We start from the raw sequence: 19936 nt of genomic DNA, 5'->3' as shown, positions 1-19936 counted from the left end.
TTTTTTATTTTTTGTAGAGACAGGGTCTCCTATGTTGCCCAGGCCGGTCTTGATACTCCTGGACTCAAGTGATTTTTCTGCCTCAGCCTCTCAAAGTGCTGGGCGTATAGCAGTGAGCCACCACACCCGTCGACCAAGCGCTCTAATAACTAAATACAATGAACTTATTTCTGTAATTTTTGTAAAAAGGTAAATGCATACCTACACATGCATACATCCCTGATACTTTATTTTCCATTTTTTCAGTTTACATTCAGCCTCAGTTTAGGACAAGTGTATAACAATACAATCCAAACACGACTTTAGTATCTAGTATCACAACAACTCTACGTCGTAGGTATTCACATCACGATGTTGCACGTGAGGAAACTTACGCAAACAGCTGATAAACTGGTAAAGGGCTGAGAGTTGAAGCTGAATGTGTATGATTCCAAAAACACACTTTCATTCGACTACAAGGCACTGCCTCCCTTGACAGGAAAACAATAAAGATAGAAGCATAAACTTTTCACTTTTTCTGGGTGTCATTTCTATATATCTGTGCGATGTAGTGATTAAATGAAAGAACACTGGAGTCCAGCTGCCGGGATTCAAATCCAGCTCCACTACTGCCCGGGCCTCGCGCCCCGTTAACTGAGCGGCAGGGCACCAGCCCGCCGGCTGTGGCGCTCGAGAAGCCTGCGGCGCTGCCTGACCACCTTGAAACGCGCCGGCCCTGCGGGGGCGAAAGCGTCTACGACGATAGGGATCTCCAAGGAGAGCGCTGGGGGTTTTTTTCGGGGCAAATAATTAGAGAAAACGAAGATCACACAACAAAATAGTAACCTGGCGCGGGAAAGAGCGCAGGCCTGGCGCCCCGAGGCGTGAGGCGGCGCGGACCACGACTGAGGGAGCTCGGCGCTCGCCCGACGCCCGGGAGGATGCAGGCCGCCCCCCAGGTGTGAAAGGGACCCGACCGGCAACCGAGGGTGCAAAGCCCAACCTAGCGTTCCGAGGGGCCCTGAATGGCGTCAGGAGAGACCCAACCCGCGTCCCGAGCCCACCTCAACGTCTGGAGCGACCCAGCCCCGGCATCTGGAGAAGCCCGACCCGGCACCAGTAATGGCCGGTCCCGGCGTCCGGAATCCGCCCCGGCATCGGGAGGGTCCCAACCCCGAATCCCGAGCCCACTTCGGCGTCCGGAGGGACCCACCCCCGACTTCGGCAAGGCCCGCCCCGGCGTCCGGAACCCACCCCCGCGTCGCGAGGGACACACCCCGGCATCAGGAAGGGCCGCCCCGGCGTCGAGAGAGGCCTACCTCGGCGTCGGGAAGCGCCCCTCCCGGAGAGTAGCGGGCCGCGGACCCGCTGAGGAAGAGAAGGAGGCAGGGAGGGGCGGGCGGAGCTGTGCGTAGGCGGCAGGTACTCACTCGCTGGCGCGGGCCGCTGTCGACCTTCTCCGGGTTGCCGGGGGTCGCGAGCCGCCACACGTTGGGAGCCCGGGGGGGAGGGGAAGGGGCGCGCGCCGCGGACGCCAGAGACGCGCTCTCTAAGCGGGCGCAGGCGCAGGCGCGGCGCGCGGAGACTTAACCAACCCCCGCCGCGAGGGAGCCATCCGGGACGTACCAACTGCGCGGGAGGCGCTGACCGCCGGTGACCCGGCTCGCGCCTTGCGAGGTCTCAGTTGCTTGCGCTTTGAGGGAAAGCAAGGAGTAACAACAGACTGAGATAGCTGTGGGGTAAAATGTATAGAACGGCCACTTTTGAGGACAGTTCCGTGTGATGAAATTTAAAATGTCCATTTTATGACCCAGCAATTTGACGTCTAGAAAAATACGGAAATGCCTGGTGCGATGGCTCACGCCGGTAATCCCAGTGCTTTGGGAGGCCGAGGCGGGCGGATCACCTGAGGTCGGGAGTTCGAGACCAGCCTGGTCAACATGGAGAAACCCCTTCTGTACTAAAATACAAAAATTACCCAGGCGTGGTGGCGCGTGCCTGTAATAACAGCTACTCGGGAGCCTGAGGCAAGAGAATCGCTTGAATCCGGGAGGCGGAGGATGCAGTGAGCCTAGGTCACGCCACTGCACTCCAGACAGAGCGAGACTCCGTCTCAAAAAAAAAAAGGGAAAGAAAGAAAAGAAAAATACACTCCTACAGGTGTGCACAAGACATGTTCAAGGAGGCCAGCTTCCTGGCAGAAAATGTGAACAGCAGAAATGTCCAATAAGACTCGCATAAATAAAACACCAAATGCCCCTACAGTGATATACTACAACAAATAAAACAAAGGAATCCTATATGTGTCAACATTTGCTAGGTCACAACTACTTAAGTTATTGAAATAGCAACATGCCAACAAATATGTACACTGAAATTATTTATATAAATTTAAAAATAGGTAAATTAGAACAGTATATACTGTTTACAGAAAATCTATGTGTGTAAAAACATATAAGATGAACTAGATGGATACCATGGTAATGGTAAAGGGGTGAGAGAAGGAGTAGGGGAAAATGTGGGGAGAAGCAAACAGGACTTCAGATAGATCTGTCATGATTTCTATTAAAAAGAAAGACCTGGCCAGGCGTGGTGGATCACGCCTGTAATCTCAGCACTTCGGGGAGCTGAGGCAGGCAGAATTACTTGAGGTTAGGAGTTAGAGACCAGCCTGACCAACATGGTGAAACCCCATCTCCACTAAAAATACAAAAATTAGCTTGGCGTGGTGGTACATGCCTGTAATCCCAGCTATTCGGGAGGCTGAGGCAGGAAAATCGCTTGAACCTGGGAGGCAGAGGTTGCAGTGAGTGGAGATCACACCACTGCACACCAGCCTGGGTGACAGAATGAGACTCTGTTTCAAAAAAAAAAAAAAGAGAGAGACCTAAAAATAAACATAAGAAAATGTTAACAGTAGGGTAATCGAATGTAGAACTACAGGCACATTATTCTTTATACTTTTCTGTAACATTTACATTCTGGAATGCCTTTGCCCTATCTCCCCTATGCCACCTACCTCCAACTGATCCTCCAAAACCCACCTGAACCATTTCTTCCACTGCTTCCTCTAACCTCAGTTCATTTCTCCTGCATCCTTCCTCAGCTGCTGGGACATTCGATCTCCCACAGTATACTACAATTCTTTGCTATATGAGTCTATATCTCTTCTATAAGACTTGTGAGCTCTATGAAGACATGATCCATGTAATCCTCACAAGTAGCAATGGGCCTGTCCTAAAGCAAACACTCAAAAAATGTTGATTGAATTGAATTGAGGAGTGGGGAGATCAGAAAAGGTTTCGGTGCAGGGCCAAAAAGATCCTTTTAGGGCATCTTACTTCAGGGAAGACTGTTGATGCATTGGTGGTGGCAGCCATTCTGCAAACCTAAGGACAGACAGTCTACAGCAGGCAGCCTGTAAAATGGCCCTTGATCCCACGGGCTGGCAACCACACTCTTGTGTAATCTCTCTTCTTGAGTGTGGGCTATGCTTAATAACTCACTTCTAAACAATAGAATAAGGCAGAAATGATGGCATGTCATTTCCAAGATTGGGTTATAAAAACTCTGTGGCTTCCTTCTTGGGTACTATCTCAAGTTCTCAATTTGCTCACTCAGGCCAAATGCTATACTGTGAGAAATAGCCATATGGAAAGACTCACAGGGCAACAGCTTGATCACATCTTAGGAGAGACCTTAAGCCAAAGACCTGTCTAAGCTGTGTCCCAACTCGTGACCTATGAAAACTATGTTTATTGTTTTTTGGTTGTTTTTTTGGTTTTTTTTTTTAAAAGGTCTCACTCTGTCACCCATACTGGAGTGCAGTGGTGTCATCATGGCTCACTGCAGCTTCAAACTCCTGAGCTCAAGCTATCCTCCCACCTCAGCTTCCCAAGTAGCTGGGACTACAGGTGCATGCCACCATGGCTAGCTATTTTTTCATTGTGTTTTTGTGGAGACGGAGTCTCATTATGTGCCCAGGCTGGTCTCAAACTCCTGGGCACAAGTGATCCTTCTGCCTCAGCCTCCCAAAGTGCTGGGATTACAGGCACAAGCCACTGCACCTGGCCTGTGTTTTAAGCCGCCAAGTTTTGGGGTGATTTGTTATATAACAACATATAATTATTTCAGAGCTTAGAAGAGAGGAAAAAAAACAGAAAATAGCAGAGTTAGGATCCTAATCATATATACCTGGCAACCGTTCAACTTCTGGGTTTTCTATGATGTGAAATAATAAGTTTCCTTAATATTTACACCATTATGAGTCATGTTTTTCTGTTACCTGAAGTAGACAACATCCTAATTGATATAAAACTAAATGTCCATCATAAGAGAATGACGTATTATATAGTATATTCATAGAATAACATACAACAATTAAGAAATGAAAAAATAAAATAAAATAAATGAAATACACTTTGGGAGGCTGAGGTGGGTGGATCACTTGAGCCCAGGAGTTCAAAATCAGCCTGGGCAACACAGTGAGACTTTGTCTCTACAAAAAATAATAACAGGCCTAGCACGGTGACTCACACCTATAATCCCAGCATTTTGGGAGGCCGAGGCCGGTGGATCACTTGAGGTCAGGAGTTCGAGACCAGCCTGGTCAACATGGCGAAACCCCGTCTCTACTAAAAATACAAAAATTAGCCGGGTGTGGTGGCATGCGCCAGTAAGTCCCAGCTACTAGAGAGGCTGAGGCAGGAGAATTGCTTGAACTCCAACCTGGGCGACAGAGTGAGACTCCATCTCAAAAAATTAAATTAAATTTAAAAATAAAAAATTATACAGATGCCGTGTGGCCAGAAAAAAAAAAAATAAGCAAACAAGTAGCCACATGTGGTGTTGTGTGTCTGTAGTCCCAGCTACTCAAGAGGCTAAGGTAGGAGGATCTGTTGAGCCCAGGAGTTCCAGGTTGCAGTGAGCTATGATCGCACCACTGCACTCTAAACTGAGTGACAGAGTGAGACCCTGTCTCAGAAAAAAGAAATGAAACAGATCTACATGTATCATCATGTATAGACCTCAATACATGATATTAATTTTAAGACAAGTGGCAGGATAATGTAAGGTCCATGAGAATAGAAACTTTATTTTGTGTATTGCTGTATCGTCAAAGTTAGAACAATGCCTATCACAGAGTAAAGTAGGATGAATGATATGCTCATTGTGATTCCATTTACGTAAACACACATATTCTTATGCAAATAATACCATATGTTTTTGAAGGTAGTAAATATATCTAAAAGTATTTCCATAGGCCTAGGAAGATACAGGGATATATAATAAACACATAATAGAGGATACTTTTTTTTTCTGAGACGAAATCTCACTCTGTCGCCCAGGCTGGAGTGCAGTGGCATGATCTGCCTCCTGGGTTCAAGCGATTCTCCTGCCTCAGCCTCCTGAGTAGCTGGGATTACAGGCGTGCGCCACTGTAACTGGCTAATTTTTTGTATTTTTAGTAGAGATTGGGTTTCACCATGTTGGCCCAGCTGGTCTTGAACTCCTGACCTCAGGTAAGCCGCCTGCCTTGACCTCCCAAAGTGAGAAACCGGGCCCGGCCAGAGGATACTTTTTAAAAGGGAGCTGGAGGTACAAAATTGGGAGTGGACAAAAGGAACCTTAATATATCTGTAATGTTCTGATTTTAAGAACCACTACTGGGCCAAGTGTGGTGACTTATGCCTGTAATCCCTGTACTTTGGGAGGCAAAGGTGGGGAGATCACTTGAGCTCGGGAGTTCGAGACCAGCCTGGGCAATATGGCAAAACCCCATCTCTACAAAAAATACAAAAATTAGCTGGACCTGGGCTTGCACCTGTAGTCCCAGCTACTCGGGAGGCTGAGGTGGGAGGATAGCTTGAGCCCAGGAGGCAGAGGTTGCAGTGAGCCGCCAAGGTTGTTCCACTGCACTCCAGCCTGGGTGACAAAGCAAGACCCTGTCACAAAAAAAAAAAAAGAAGAAAAGAAAAAAAGAACCACTACTGTGTAATTAAAAATGAATAAACTATAAGCTGGGCACAGTGATATATACAAGTAGTCCCAGCTACTCAGGAGACTGAGGTGAGAGGATTACTTGAGCCCAGGAGTTCAAGGATGTAGTACACTATAATCATGCCTGTGAACAGCCACTGTACTCCAGCCTGGGCAACATAGTGAGACTCCATCTCTATAAAAAAATTTAAAATTTAGCTGGGTATGGTGGTGTGCACCTATAATCCCAGCTACTCAGGAGGCTAAGATGGGAGGATCCCTTGACCCCAGGAGTTCCAGGCTGCAGTGAGCTATGATTGAGCCACTGTACTCCAGCCTAGGCAATAGAGTGAGACCTTGTCTTTAAAAAAGCAAGAATAATAATAATAAAAAACTCTCAGAAGAAAACATATGGGAAAATCTTCATGACCTTAGATTTGGCAATAATATATTGAATATGACATCAAAAGCACAGGCAACACAATGAAAAGAGTTCTGGAGATGTGTTGCGGGAAGTCAGGGACCCCGAACGGAGGGACCGGCTGGAGCCGCGGCAGAGGAACATAAATTGTGAAGATTTAATTTTTTTTTTTTTTTTTGAGATGGAATCTCGCTCTGTCCCCCAGGCTGGAGTGCAGTGGCGCAATCTCAGCTCACCGCAAGCTCTGCCTCCTGGGTTCATGCTGTTCTCCTGCCTCAGCCTCCCGAGTAGCTGGGATTACAAGTGCCCGCCACCACGCCCAGCTATTTTTTGTATTTTTAGTAGAGACGGGGTTTCACCGTATTAGCCAGGATAGTCCCGATTTCCTGACCTCGTAATCCACCCGTCTTGGCCTCCCAAAGTGCTGGGATTACTGGCGTGAGCCACCGCGCCCTGCTAGGGAGATTTTCTACATCCTAGTGACTGGCATCCAAATCTGTTTTTCCTGTCCTGGTTCCAAGCATCGAATCTCAATTGACTACTTGACTTTTCCACCTGTATGTCCCACATAAAGTTAAAACTCAGAACATTCACAACCAAATTTATGATCTTCCCCTCAAAATCTGTATATTTAACACATTATTTGTCTCTCTTAGTGACATTACTATCCACTCTTTCCCTTAAGCTATAAGCCTCCTAGACCACCACCACAAAGCCCCTCTCCCCACAGATTCAATGGGTCATGGAGTCTTACTGACTTCAAAACTGACTTCAGGGCCAGGCGCAGTGTCTCACACCTGCAATCCCAGCACTTTGGGAGGCTGGGTGGATCACTTGAGGCCAGGGGTTCGTGACCAGCCTGGCCAACATGGAGAAACGTTGTCTGTACTACAAATATGAAAACTAGCCAGGTGTGGTGGCAGGCACCTGTAATCCCAACTACTCGGGAGGCTGAGGCAAGAGAATCACTTGAACCCAGGAGGTGGAGGTTGCAATGAGCTGAGATTGCGCCATGGCACTCCAGCCTGGGTGACAGAGCTAGACCCTGTCTAAACAAAAGAACCCAAAAACCACACAAAAAGAAACCACACTGAATCAATGAAAAAAATAAATTATTCCATAATGATATTCAAAAAAGTAAAAACTCATTTGTGTCCATTCAAAGTAGATGTTTAAACAAGCTCTTACCTTAAAAATCGGTAAGGCAGGAGGATTACTTATGGCCAGGAGCCTGGGCAACACAGTGAGACCCCCATCTCTACAAAAAATTAATAATAAAACTAGCCAGGCTTGGTAGTATGTGCCTATAGTCCTAGCTACTTTGGAGGTTCAGGCAGGAGGATTCCTTGAGCCATGGAGTTTAAGGCTGCAATGAGCTATGATCTTACTACTGCACTCTAGCCTGGGTGACAGAGGGAGATCTTGTATTTAAAAAAAGAAAAAAAAAAAAGCCAGGCACAGTGGTTCATGCCTATAATCTTAGCACTTTGGGAAGCTGGGCGGATCAGCTGAGGTCAGGAGTTCGAGACCAGCCTGGCCCACATGGCTCTACTAAAAATACATAAATTAGCCGGGCTTGGTGGTGCACATCTGTAATCCCAGCTACTTGGAAGGCTGAGTTAGGAGAATTGCTTGAACCCAGGAGACGGAGGTTGCATTGAGCTGAGATCATGCCACAGCACTCTAGCCTGGACAACAGAGCAAGACTCCATCCACACACACACACACACACACACACACACACACACACACACACACACACTTTCTGCTCATAAGGGAGGAAACTTATTTACATAATGGAAGGTTTAAACTACCATTACCCTAATCCAGTGGTCAATTTAGCTTTACTTGGTGAATTAATCAGATATGATGTTATTATGTTCTTCAGATGCTACACAACATGAATCATGCAACATCTCCAAAGACGTATTCTAGCCAAAATGTTTAACTTAAATACACCAAGTGTTTAGATATAACTTCCAGTTAAAGGAAACACAGCCAATGGAGATACAAGCTAAAAACCACAAGGAAAAAAGCAACCAATGCTTCTCAAACTATAGCACTTACACTATGATTTATTACAGCCAAAGGATACAAAGCAAAATCAGCACCTAGGATGAAGTCCAAAGGAAACTGGGCACAAGTTTCAAGAGTACCTTCCCAGTGGAGTCACTTAATTCCTTCAGCATCTAATTGTGACAACATTTGTGAAGTGATATCTACCAGGGAAGCTTGCCTGAGCCTAGGAATCCAGGGTTTTATCAGGGGTCAGTTACATAGGCTGCCTAGCTTACCACTCTGCCTAGTGCAAACCAAAATTTCACACTCCCAGAAGGAAAGTAGATGTTCAGCATAAACTATATTGTTTGCACAAACAGTTTAGACTCAGTGAGCCACTTTTTTTTCTTTTTTTCTTTTTTTTTTTTTGAGACAGAGTTTCGCTCTTGTTGCCCAGGCTAGAGCGCAACCTCAGCTCACTGCAACCTCCACCTCCCCGGTTCAAGTGATTCTCCTGCTTCAGCCTCCCAAGTAACTGGGATTACAGGCGTGTGACACCATGCCCGGCTGATTTTTTGTATTTTTAGTAGAGACAGGGTTTCACTATGTTGGCCTGGCTGGTCTCGAACTCCTGATCTCAGGCGATCCACCTACTTCGGCCTCCCAAAGTGCTGGGATTATAGGCATGAGCCACTGCGCCCAGCCGCAGTGAGCCACTTTTATATGGAATTTGGAAACACTTCTGAAATCCAAGTTCCCAGATGCCAGCCAAAAGCCAAACTTGAGAGCAGACCTTTCAAAGGTCTACTATAGCCTCAAACCTACTATGTTAATTCTTTTCTGCACAATATGTAATGCTGTGGTTGAAACTTGGGGTGGAAGTTGAATGAGTTTGTCAAATGGACACTAGGAGATGGTAGAAGGACATTAAAGGTAATGTTGGGAGGCTGAGGCAGGAGAATCGCCTGAACCTGGGAGGGAAGAGGTTGCAGTGAGGCGAAATCACAGCACTTCACTCCAGCCTGGGTGAAAGAGCGTTAACTCCATCTCAATAAATAAATAAATAAATAAATAAATAAATAAAAGCAATGGGAATAGAATGAATAAAGGCAAAGGGGTGTGAAAGGATGCCCCAGTTGGAGAACCTACCACAGTGCTAAAGTTCATCCAGCAGGGCTTGGTACTTGAGAGAGTATCGGAAGTGGGTAGAAAAGGAAGTAGAATATACTGGGCCTCTTAGACCACGTGACATTTTAACTTTATCTGGTAAGCAACAAGAAGCCATTGAAGTACTGCAGGTAAGAAAGGAGTATAGACCGGGCACGGTGGCTCACGCCTGTAATCCCAGCACTTTGGGAGGCCAAGGAGGACAGATCTCCTGAGGTCAGGAGTTTGAGACCGGCCTGACAAACATGTTGAAACCTCGTCTCTTCTAAAAATACAAAAATTAGCCAGGTGTGGTGGTGCATGCCTGTAATCCCAGCTACTTGGCAGGCTGAGGCAGGAGAATCACTTGAACCTGGGAGGCAGAGGTTGCAGTGAGCCAAGATTGCACCATTGCCCTCCAGCCTGGGCAACAAGAGCAAAATTCCATCCAAAAAAAGAAAAAAGAAAAAGAAAGGAGTATAGTTCAGTGCCTAGCACATTGTGGGCCTTAAATAAAACCTGATGATTTGATGTTACTCAAACTATTTACCAGTTCAAGGTCTATGCAGATTCCTTGGCAACACTCTACGGTGACAGAGTGTGGTTGGATCATCTTAGGCCAGTCTACATCTTCTTGGATGCATTAAACTAGACTGAATTCCCCTGAACCGTAATCAAATGCACAAATTATTGATTGAAACTGGTTCTAGAAATCATGGAGAAAAGTGAGACTTATTTAGAAAGAGACAGTGTCTTGCTCTGTAGCCCAGGTTGGACTGCAGTGGGACAGTCATGGCTCACTGCAGCCTCAACCTCCCAGGCTCAAGTGAGCCTCCCTGCTCAGCCTCCCGAGTAGCTGGGACTACAGGCACACACCACTACACCCGGCTAATTCTTTTATTTTTTGTAGAGATGGGGTTTTGTCATGTTGCCCAGGCTGGTCTCGAACTCCTGGGCTCAAGTGATCCTCCCACCTTAGCCTCTCAAAGTCCTGGGATTACAGGCATGAGCCACTGTATCCAGCCAAAGAGTGGGATTTAGCTGATAGTCTTAACCAAGATGGGAACTAGAACTTAACATCAGTATGTTAAATTATCAGAAAAATATAGCTTTTGGAATAAACTACATAGCTACCATTTACTATGTGCCAAGCAATGCGCTAAGTAGTTTACAGAGATTATATTAGTTAATCTTCACAACAACCATTTGAGGTGGGTATCATCTCCTCATTTTACAGATGGAGAAGCAGCCTCACAAATATTAAGGAATTTACCTAAGATCACATAACTCATGCGTGCAGAATGGAGCAATACATGTCAAGCTAAGTACCACACAGCGTTAACTGCTCAATTCTCAGAGATTTATGGTTAATCCCCAGCCTGCTTGCCTCAGACATTGTCAGGGTTCAAGATATGATGGCTATCTGTTGCACCTGGACTCTCTTCCTGATATGGCTCTGGACATACATCCCTCCAGCTCCAAGGGTGGCCCAGCGGGGCGTGTAGAGTGGCTGGAATCCCCAAACTGTCACTGCAGTGGTAAGGAGGAGCAACCTTATCTGTTTACTCTAACGTGCTATACAGATATGCTCATTTTCTATGTGGACTATAATGGAGAAAAGGCTGGAAAGCATTACTTGACTCTAACCCAGTATTCCTCCTTTCCCTCCTTCTCAAAATCCTCTGTAAATCCCAGTCTGTGATCAACAAACTCCCCTCTGCCCTCAATCTGTCCTTAGAAAGTCTCTAAATTAAAACCTGGCATCCCCTGAAGACACTGCTTTGCTGCATCCCTAAAAATACTATAAAATTAGGCCAGGCATGGTGGCTCACGCTTGTAATCCCAACACTTTGGGAGGCTGAGACAGGCAGATCACTTGAGGTCAAGAGTTCGAGACCAGTTTGGCCAACATGGTGAAACCCTGTCTCTACCTAAAATTAAAAAATTAGCCAGACATGGTGGCATACATCTGTAATCCCAGCTACTCAGGCAGCTGAGACAGAATCACTTGAACCCGGGAGGCTGAGGGTGCAGTGAGCCGAGACCACGCTACCGCACTCCAGTCTGGGCGACAGAACAAGACTCCATCTCAAAAAAAAAAAAAAAAAGAGGCGGGACGCAGTGGCTCATGCCCGTAATCCCACTACTTTGGGAGGCCGAGGTGGGGGCATTACCTGAGGACAGGAGTTCAAGACCAGCCTGACCAACATGGTGAAACCCCATCTCTACTAAAAATACAAAATTAGCCAGGCATGGTGGCTGGCGCCTGTAATCCCAGCTACTCAGGAGGTTGAGGCAGGAGAATCGCTTGAACCCGGGAGGCGGAAGTTGCAGTGAGCTGAGATCATGTAATTGCCCTCCAAACTGGATGACGGAGCAAGACTCCATCTCAAAAACAAAACAAAACAAACAAAATAAATACTATAAAATTATCCAGGCTGGGCACGGTGGCTCATGCCTGTAATTCCAAAACTTTGGGAGGCCAAGGCGGGCGGATCACGAGGTCAAAAGATCAAGAACATCCTGGCCAACATGGTGAAACCCCCCCCTACTAAAAATACAAAAAAATTAGCTGGGTGTGGTGGCATGCGCCTCTAGTCCCAGCTACTCAGAAGGCTGAGGCAGGAGAATCGCTTGAACCTGGGAGGCAGAGGTTGCAGTCAGCCGAGGTTGCAGTGAGCCAAGATCTCGCCACTGCACTCATGCCACTGCACTCCAGCCTGGCAACAGAGCGAGACTCTGTCTCAAAAAAGAAAGTTATCCAGTAGGCCGGGCGCGGCGGCTCATGCCTGTAATCCCAGAACTTTGGGAGGCCGAGGCAGGTGGATCACCTGAGGTCAGGAGTTCAAGACCACCCTGGCCAACATGGTGAAACCCCATCTCTACTAAAATTATAAAAAATAGCCAGGCATGGTGGTGGGTGCCTCTAGTCCCAGCTACTCAGGAGGCTGAGGCAGGAGAATCGCTTGAACCCAGGAGGCAGAGGTTGCAGTGAACTGAGATTGCGCCATTGCACTCCAGCCTGGGTGACAAGTGTGAAACTCTGTCAAAATAATGAAATGAAATGAAATGAAATATGAAATGAAATGAAATAAAGAAGCCTGAGAAGTGGACTAGGATTGCAGCAAAGATGTGCCCCTGGGCCCCTTACTGGGCTTGGTATTTCCGCAGTTCTCCTCAAGAGCACCCCTTCTGTTCTGGACCAATCTCAGATTCTGATTCAAACAACATTTCTTTACATCCTGTTAGTAAAAGCTAATCTGTGGCCACCTCTAATAGTTTGAGATGTGTTCTTAGAGATGAGAAATAAAAAGACTATTAGGAGGTAACTCAGATACCATTCTGATCCCCACACGGTGGATTCATTGTCCCACCCCATCCACACTAGCCCACTAGCCTTGGCTGTCATCTCTCTCTCTTTTTTTATTTTTTTGAGATGGAGTCTTGCTCTTCTTGCCCAGGCTGCAGTACAGTGGCGCAATCTCGGTTCACTGCAACCACCGTCTCCCGGGTTCAAGCAATTCTCCTGCCTCTGCCTCCTGAGTAGCTGGGATTACAGGCTTCTGCCACCATGCTTAGCTAATTTTTGTATTTTTTAGTAGAGACGGGGTTTCACCATTTGAACTCGTGTCCTCAGGTGATCCGCCCACTTGGCCTCCCAAAGTGCTATGATTACAGGCGTGAGCCACCACGCCGGCCTTTTTTTTTTTTTTTTTGAGACGGGGTCTTGCTGTGTCACCCAGGTGGTAGTGCAGTGGTACAACAGCTCACTGCAGGCTCAAGCGATCCTCTCACCTCAGCCTCCTGAGTAGATGGGACCAAAGGCACACACCACCACACCCAGCTAATTTTTTTAATTTTGTAGAGATAGGGTCTTGCCATGTTGCCCATGATGGTCTTAAACTCCTGGGGTCAAGCAGTCCTCCCGCCTCAGCCTTCCAAAGTGCTGGGATTACAGGTATGAGCCACTGTGCCCAGCCTAGTCATTATCTCTGTTATAGCAGTTAAAACATACTCTCTGATATTACATAGTCAGTAGATACTTTTATGTCTATCACTAGATTAGACATACTAGAGTTAGAAAAACTAGAGTTTAAGGCTGGGCGTGGTGGCTCACACCGGTAATGCCAGGACTTTGGGAGGCCAAGGCAGTCAGATCACATGAGATCAGGAGTTTGAGATCAGCCTGGCCAACATGGTAAAACCCTGTCTCTAATAAAAATACAAAAATTAGCTTGGTGTGGTGGTGCACACCTGTAGTCCTAGCTACTTAGGAGGCTGAGACAGAGAATTGTTTGAACCTGGGAGGCGGAGGTTGCAGTGAACTGAGATCGCACCACTGCACTCCAGCCTGGGTGACAGAGTGAGACTCTGTCTCAAAAAAAAAAAAAGAAAAGAAAGAAAAACTAGAGTTTAATCTCTTTGAGAGCAAGAACTATATCTTAAGCACTATAGTTTAGTTTGCACATGCACACATATGCACATACAGAGTCAGTATTTAAGCAACTGAAATGTATGCTGAACTGTAGCCAGTTCCCATCCCTTAGCAAAGCCATTTCCCTGGGATTGTTCATCTCCCATGGCAACAATACACAGTAGGATGTGTTGGAAAATGGTTCTCATTTTCCACAAGGAGGAAATAAAAAGCCAGCCCAACAAATATAAGGCATCACCTGCACTGCCAGGTCCCAGCAAGGAGTCCAGGCCTGGGCCATTCTTGGAAGCACTCACACAAAGACAAAATAGAAAACTGGTGACAATGAAGGCTGTTCAGACCCTCAGCAGGGTAGCTCAGGACTCTGCCTCCATGGCACAGAGGATGAACCCTGACAGCACTCATTGGAGAATAAATGGACATTATTTTGAGCATGTAATTGGATTGGGGGTTGTTTTCCAATAATATGCAAAGCAACTTACATACTCCACTCCCAGTATTTGTTACATAGTATTAAAAATATCCTTGTGGGTTCTGCGACTTTGACAAAAATACCCTGTATCCCTTGGATTATCCCTGAATAACTTATGCTATGCAAGTATGAGTAACTAGAACTCTTAAGATAAATAAGTAGTTTGCGACCACCCTGGCTAACATAGTGAGACCCCGTCTCTAAAAGTAAATAAATAAATAAAAAGAGAATAAATAATGTGCAGTCACTGGCTTTTAGGCTGGTCATCTGGTTTTGGCAAAAGGACATAGATTTGCAATCTAAGGACCAGTGTTCAAGCATGGGCTCGTACCTAACTAGCTGTGTGATCTTCACAAAACCTTTACCTTTCCTAGTCTGTTTCTTTATCATCACTTATGAAGAAATCCCTCACAGAAACCACCCTGAGGATTGAATGCTATAATGTAGGTGCTTTGCAAACTGTAAAGCACTGCCCTGGGCTGGGTGTGTGGTTCACACCAGGAATCCCAGCACTTTGGGAGGCTGAAGCAGGAGGATCGCTTGAGCTCAGGAATTTGAGACCAGCCTGGGCAATATAGGGAAACCCTGTCTCTACAAAAAAAAAAAAATTTTTTAATTAGCTGGGCATGTTGGTGTTCACCTGTAGTCCTTGCTACTCAGGAGGCTGAGGCAGGAGGATCACTTGAGTGTGGGAGTTCAAGGTTACAGTGAGCTATGATCATACCACTGCACTAGTGAGACCCTGTCTCAAAAAAAAAAAAAAAATTGTAGGCTGGGTGTGGTAGCTCATGCCTGTAATCCCAGCACTTTAGGAGGCCAAGGCGGGCAGATCACCTGAGGCCAGGAGTTCAAGACCAGCCTGGCCAACAAGGTGAAACCCTGTCTCTACTAAAAATACAAAACATAGCCGGGTATGGTGATGGATGTCTGTAATCCCAGCTACTCGGGAGGCTGAGGCAGGAGAATTGCTTGAACCCAGGAGGTGGAGGTTGCAGTGAACTGAGATCGTGCCACTGCACTCCAGCCTGGGCAACAGAGACTCCGTCTATTAAAAAAAAAAAAAAAAAAAAATTGTAAAGCACTGGCCAAACATCAGTCACCTACTGTATTGGAAGCTTGGAAGCTCTAGGGCCTGAGGCCTGACATAGAGCTGATGCTCAATATTTGTAGTATAAATAAGGAAATACTTGTAGTATAAATGACTAAATTACACCAATGAGCTGTATAATCTCAAGCAAGAATAATTCATATCTGTCTCTCTTTGGCCTCCTCTGATATTACTTTCCTCCTTGTTCACTGGGCTCCAGCCATGCTGTCGTTTTTCCTGTTCCTCCAACACATCAAGCTCTCTCCTGCCTCAGGGCCTTTGTACCTGCTGTTCTCTCTGCTAGAACACTCTTGCCCAGCTCTTTGCATGGCTACCCCTTCTCATTAATCAGGTCTTAGCTCAAATGTCATTTTCCCAGAGGCTTCCCCTGACACCACCCTGATTAATGTTCCTAACATATCATTCACCTGAGATGCAATCCTGTTTTATCTTCTCCTTAGCACTTATTACTGTTAACTTTTTTTTTTTTTGAGATGGAGTCTCGCTCTGTCGCCCCGGATGGAGTGCAGTGGCACGATCTCGGCTCACTGCAAGCTCCGCCTCCCGGGTTCACACCATTCTCCTGCCTCAGCCTCCTGAGTAGCTGGGACTACAAGCGCCTGCCACCACGCCCGGCTAATTTTTTTGTATTTTTAGTAGAGACGGGGTTTCACCGTGTTAGCCAGGATGGTCTTGATCTTCTGACCTCGTGATCCACCTGCCTTGGCCTCCCAAAGTGCTGGATTACAGGCATGAGCCACCGCGCCAGGCCTACTGTTAACTTTTTTATTGTACTCTCCTCCACTACAATAAAAAATACTTTACTAGAGCTTCCCTGTCTTGTTCACCACTATATTTCCATGCTCGAAATATCATCTAGCTCATAGTAAATTATCCATCAGTATTTGAACAAATGAGGTTGAAATAAGCTAGTAATATTAAAAGCTTCATTCATTAAACAAATATTTTGTATATACCTAGGAGGGTCCAGGTTCTATTTCAAAGTGCTGGAGATTCAGGTGCAATCACAAGAGACAAAAGGCTAGGCAAGGTGACGTGTGCCTGTAATCTCAGCATTTTAGGAGCCCGAGGCAGGCGGATTATGAGGTCAGGAGTTCAAGATCAGCCTAGCTAACATAGTGAAACCCTGTCTCTACCAAAAATATAAAAATTAGCTGGGCGCCGTGGCATGTGCCTGTAATCCCAGCTACTCAGGAGGCTGAGGCAGGAGAATTGCTTGAACCCGGGAGGTGGAAGTTGCAGTGAGCCGAGATCGCGTCACTGCACTCCAACCTGGCGACACAGCAAAACTCTGCCTCAAAAAAAAAATTTAAAAAAAGAAAGAAAAGAAAAGAGACAAAAATCCCTGCCTTCCTGGGGCTTGCCTTCTAGTAGGGAGACAGACAATAAACAAGATAAAAGGTAAAATATATAAGAAATAAAGCAGGAAAGAAGGACATGAAGTGTGTGTGAAAAAGTAACATTTTAGATGGGATAGCCAGACAAAGTATTTTAGATAGAGTAGCCAGAGAAGGAAGTGGGAGACTGAACCATGAAGATACATGGGAGAAATGCACCCCAGGAGGTGTAGGTAACTGGGACAGGAATTAAGGAGTTGGGGACTGAGTAACACATCAGGATCAGGGAGGTTAAGGGAAGTCAGATTGTACAGGGCCTTGTTGGTCGAAGTAAGGACTTTGGCTTTTTTTTTTTTTTTTAGTCGGAGTTTCGCTCTTGTTGCCCAGGCTGGGGTGCAATGGCGCGATCTCGGCTCACAGCAACCTCCGCCTCCCAGGTTCAAGCCATTCTCCTGGCTCAGCCTCCGAGTAGACGGGATTACAGGCATGTGCCACCATACCCGGCTAATTTTGTATTTTTAGTAGAGACGGGGTTTCTCCATGTTGGTCAGGCTGGTCTCGAACTCCGGACCTCAGGTGATCCACCCGCCTCGGCCTCCCAAAGTGCTGGGATTACAGGCGTGAGCCACCGCGCCTGGTCGGACTTTGGCTTTTACTAAGAGTGAGATGGGAAGCTGTTGGAGGATTTGAGAACCTAAGTGTCATGATCTGACTTGTCATAAGAGGATCCCTGGAACTGCTGTGCTGGGAATACCAGTGAGGTTGCTACTACAATAACCTAGGCAAGAGATGGTGGCTCCCAAAGACACGGGAAGGAGCAGCTCTGTGGTTGGAAGATAAAATTTGGGGTCTGACAGCTACATTGGAGAAGCCTATTAGCCATTCGAATGAACTGTGGAAGAGGCAACTGGATGTATACAGGTCCGGAGTCTCGGGGAAGATCAGAGCTGGGAGCTGGCACTTGGAACTCAACAAATAGTATGTATTATTAGCAGTAATACGGAACCTCAGCTGTACTACTACTTACTACTAGCGAACTCTTGAGTTAACCATTTTTAGGTTCTGGGCCTCAGTTTCCCTGTAAATGAAATGGCGAAAACGCTCCCACATAACGGGACCTTGAGAACGAAATGAAAAGTATCAAGGGCTGACCGTGAGCAAGTTGAGAGCCATGAGCCAAAATCGCACGAGCCTCTCCGGGAGGGGGGGTTACTGCTGCGGAATCAGCGACAGGTTTCCGAATCCACGGCACAAGCTCTGAGGTACCACAGGTAGCAAAGCAAAATAAGCGCCAGGTCCCGCAGGGCAGCGCGGGTGCAGCGCCCAAACCTCGCGAGATTTGTTGGCCGGGCCAAGTACCACCCCCCCAAATCTCGCGATACCTAGGCGCCTGAGCGGCTCTCCACCGGTGAGGGTTTGCGGGGAAGATGGAGTATCCCGCGCCGGCCGCGGTGCAGGCCGCGGACGGCGGAGGGGCCGGGCCTTACAACAGCTCGGAGTTGCTGGAGGGCCAGGAGCCGGACGGGGTGCGCTTTGACCGCGAGAGGGCGCGCCGCCTGTGGGAAGCCGTGTCCGGTGCCCAGCCGGTGGGTAGGGAGGAAGGTGAGTCGGGGGCTTTGGAGGCAGAAAGCCCTTCGCCCGCTGCGCGGCTCGCGGGGAACTCGGAAGCGCCGACGGTCACACCTCCTGGCCCGCCTCCTTGCGTGCTGCGCCCCGGGACCCCCAGACTTGTGCTCCCCATCCGGGCGCGGGCACCCCAAGAATCGGGCCCCCAGTACGCTGAGGGTGAAGGGCCGCTCACGCTCAGGCCCTGGATTTTCCCCCTCCTCCTTCATCATTCACTACAATGCAGTTTTTCCCAAATTCGAGGACTGCCATCCCTATACTCGTCCTGTCAGAGACCTACAGTCTTTGCCATCCCCGTAAGCCAAGCCGAGTGCCCCTCACCACTCGACTCCCCATCGTCCCAATCTCCAGATTTCCTCCTAGGGCCTCTTGCCACCCTTCTCTCAAGCCCCATACTTCCGAGGGCTCTGGAAAGCCTTCTCCTTACCCCCTGGGTTCCTGCTGGTCTTGATGACTGAGCCCTGGCTTACCCCTGTTTTTAGCTCTCTGGCCTCTACTTGCTGGGTCCCTCCCTTATTCTAAGGTGGGGACAAGGAGCCTGAGAAACTGGTCTGGGTTTGCTTTGGCTCCAGCTTCTTTGTGTCCTACACTTAACCCAAAGTTGCTGAGAACAGTGTAAGCAAAGCCACTTTAGGGGTTACTTCTGGGCCGAAGCGCCCCAGCTTGCTCTGCACTTGACCTGAGACAGGGTAAGATGGGATGAAAGAAAGAAAAGGATGGAAAAGAGCTGTCCTGACCTGCTTGTGTGACTCCCGTCACTGTCCTTTACAGAGCCAGCTGCTTAATGCTAACCCAAATGTACAAGAACTCTATCTGGGCTTCTCTGCTAACCTTGTCAGGTATCTGGAGGGAAATCAGATTTCTCCAGTGATTTGTTTGCTTGCTGAGCAGACTTGTCTTGGAAAGTTTAATATGCTATTTGTGAACTGACTGCCCTGGATAAAATAGGATAAAATTGAAATTTTGACCATATCTAAGGAAGGTACACAGACCTATACCCTGGTATATACTTCTCCAATTTAAAAACAAGTCTAGCCTGTCTCCTAAGTTTATATATATATAATATATAATATATATATATAAAAAAGAAGGAGACAGGGCCCCAGAAATGGTGTGTGTGTATGTGTATATATAATATACACACACATATGTATATATAATATACACACATATGTACATATTTTTATATACACATATGTGTGTATGTTTTTATTTTTTTATATACACACATATTGTATATATTTTAATATACAATATGTGTGTATATATTTTTATACACACACACGTGTGTGTATATTTTTATACACACACGTGTGTGTATATTTTTATACACACACGTGTGTGTATATTTTTATACACACACGTGTGTGTATATTTTTATACACGTGTGTGTATATTTTTATACACGTGTGTGTATATTTTTATATACATAGAA

General features: G+C 46.8%; 2 protein-coding genes across 13 annotated transcripts in view; one reads left to right on the top strand and one right to left on the bottom strand.

The window, feature by feature from the left end:
• UIMC1 (ubiquitin interaction motif containing 1) overlaps nt 1-18201 on the bottom strand; it is a 114777-nt gene extending 96576 nt beyond the window's left edge. Inside the window, exon 1 of one of the 6 annotated variants that reach the window (XM_054489592.2) lies at nt 18028-18201. The gene's annotated coding sequence lies outside the window, so the exon portion shown is untranslated. Of the gene's footprint in view, nt 1-1043; nt 1176-1298; nt 1555-18027 lie in introns of those variants that run through there. The other 5 variants (XM_054489591.2, XM_054489589.2, XM_054489599.2 and 2 more) reach the window with 5 other exon arrangements.
• A 51-nt stretch (nt 18202-18252) lies between these two features.
• The window catches only part of ZNF346 (zinc finger protein 346), a 58092-nt gene continuing 56408 nt past the window's right edge, over nt 18253-19936 (top strand). For 3 of the 7 annotated variants that reach the window (XM_054489609.2, XM_054489608.2, XM_054489604.2), the window contains exon 1: nt 18253-18477. In XM_054489609.2, coding sequence (XP_054345584.1) covers nt 18303-18477 — 175 coding nt within the window. In that variant the 5' untranslated portion in view covers nt 18253-18302. The remainder of the gene's footprint in view (nt 18478-19936) is intronic. The other 4 variants (XM_054489611.2, XM_054489610.2, XM_054489607.2 and 1 more) reach the window with 2 other exon arrangements.

This window comes from Pongo pygmaeus, chromosome 4 (genome assembly GCF_028885625.2).
Source record: "Pongo pygmaeus isolate AG05252 chromosome 4, NHGRI_mPonPyg2-v2.0_pri, whole genome shotgun sequence".
Classification (NCBI taxonomy): domain Eukaryota; kingdom Metazoa; phylum Chordata; class Mammalia; order Primates; family Hominidae; genus Pongo; species Pongo pygmaeus.
This window is presented reverse-complemented; position numbering and strand designations above follow the sequence as displayed.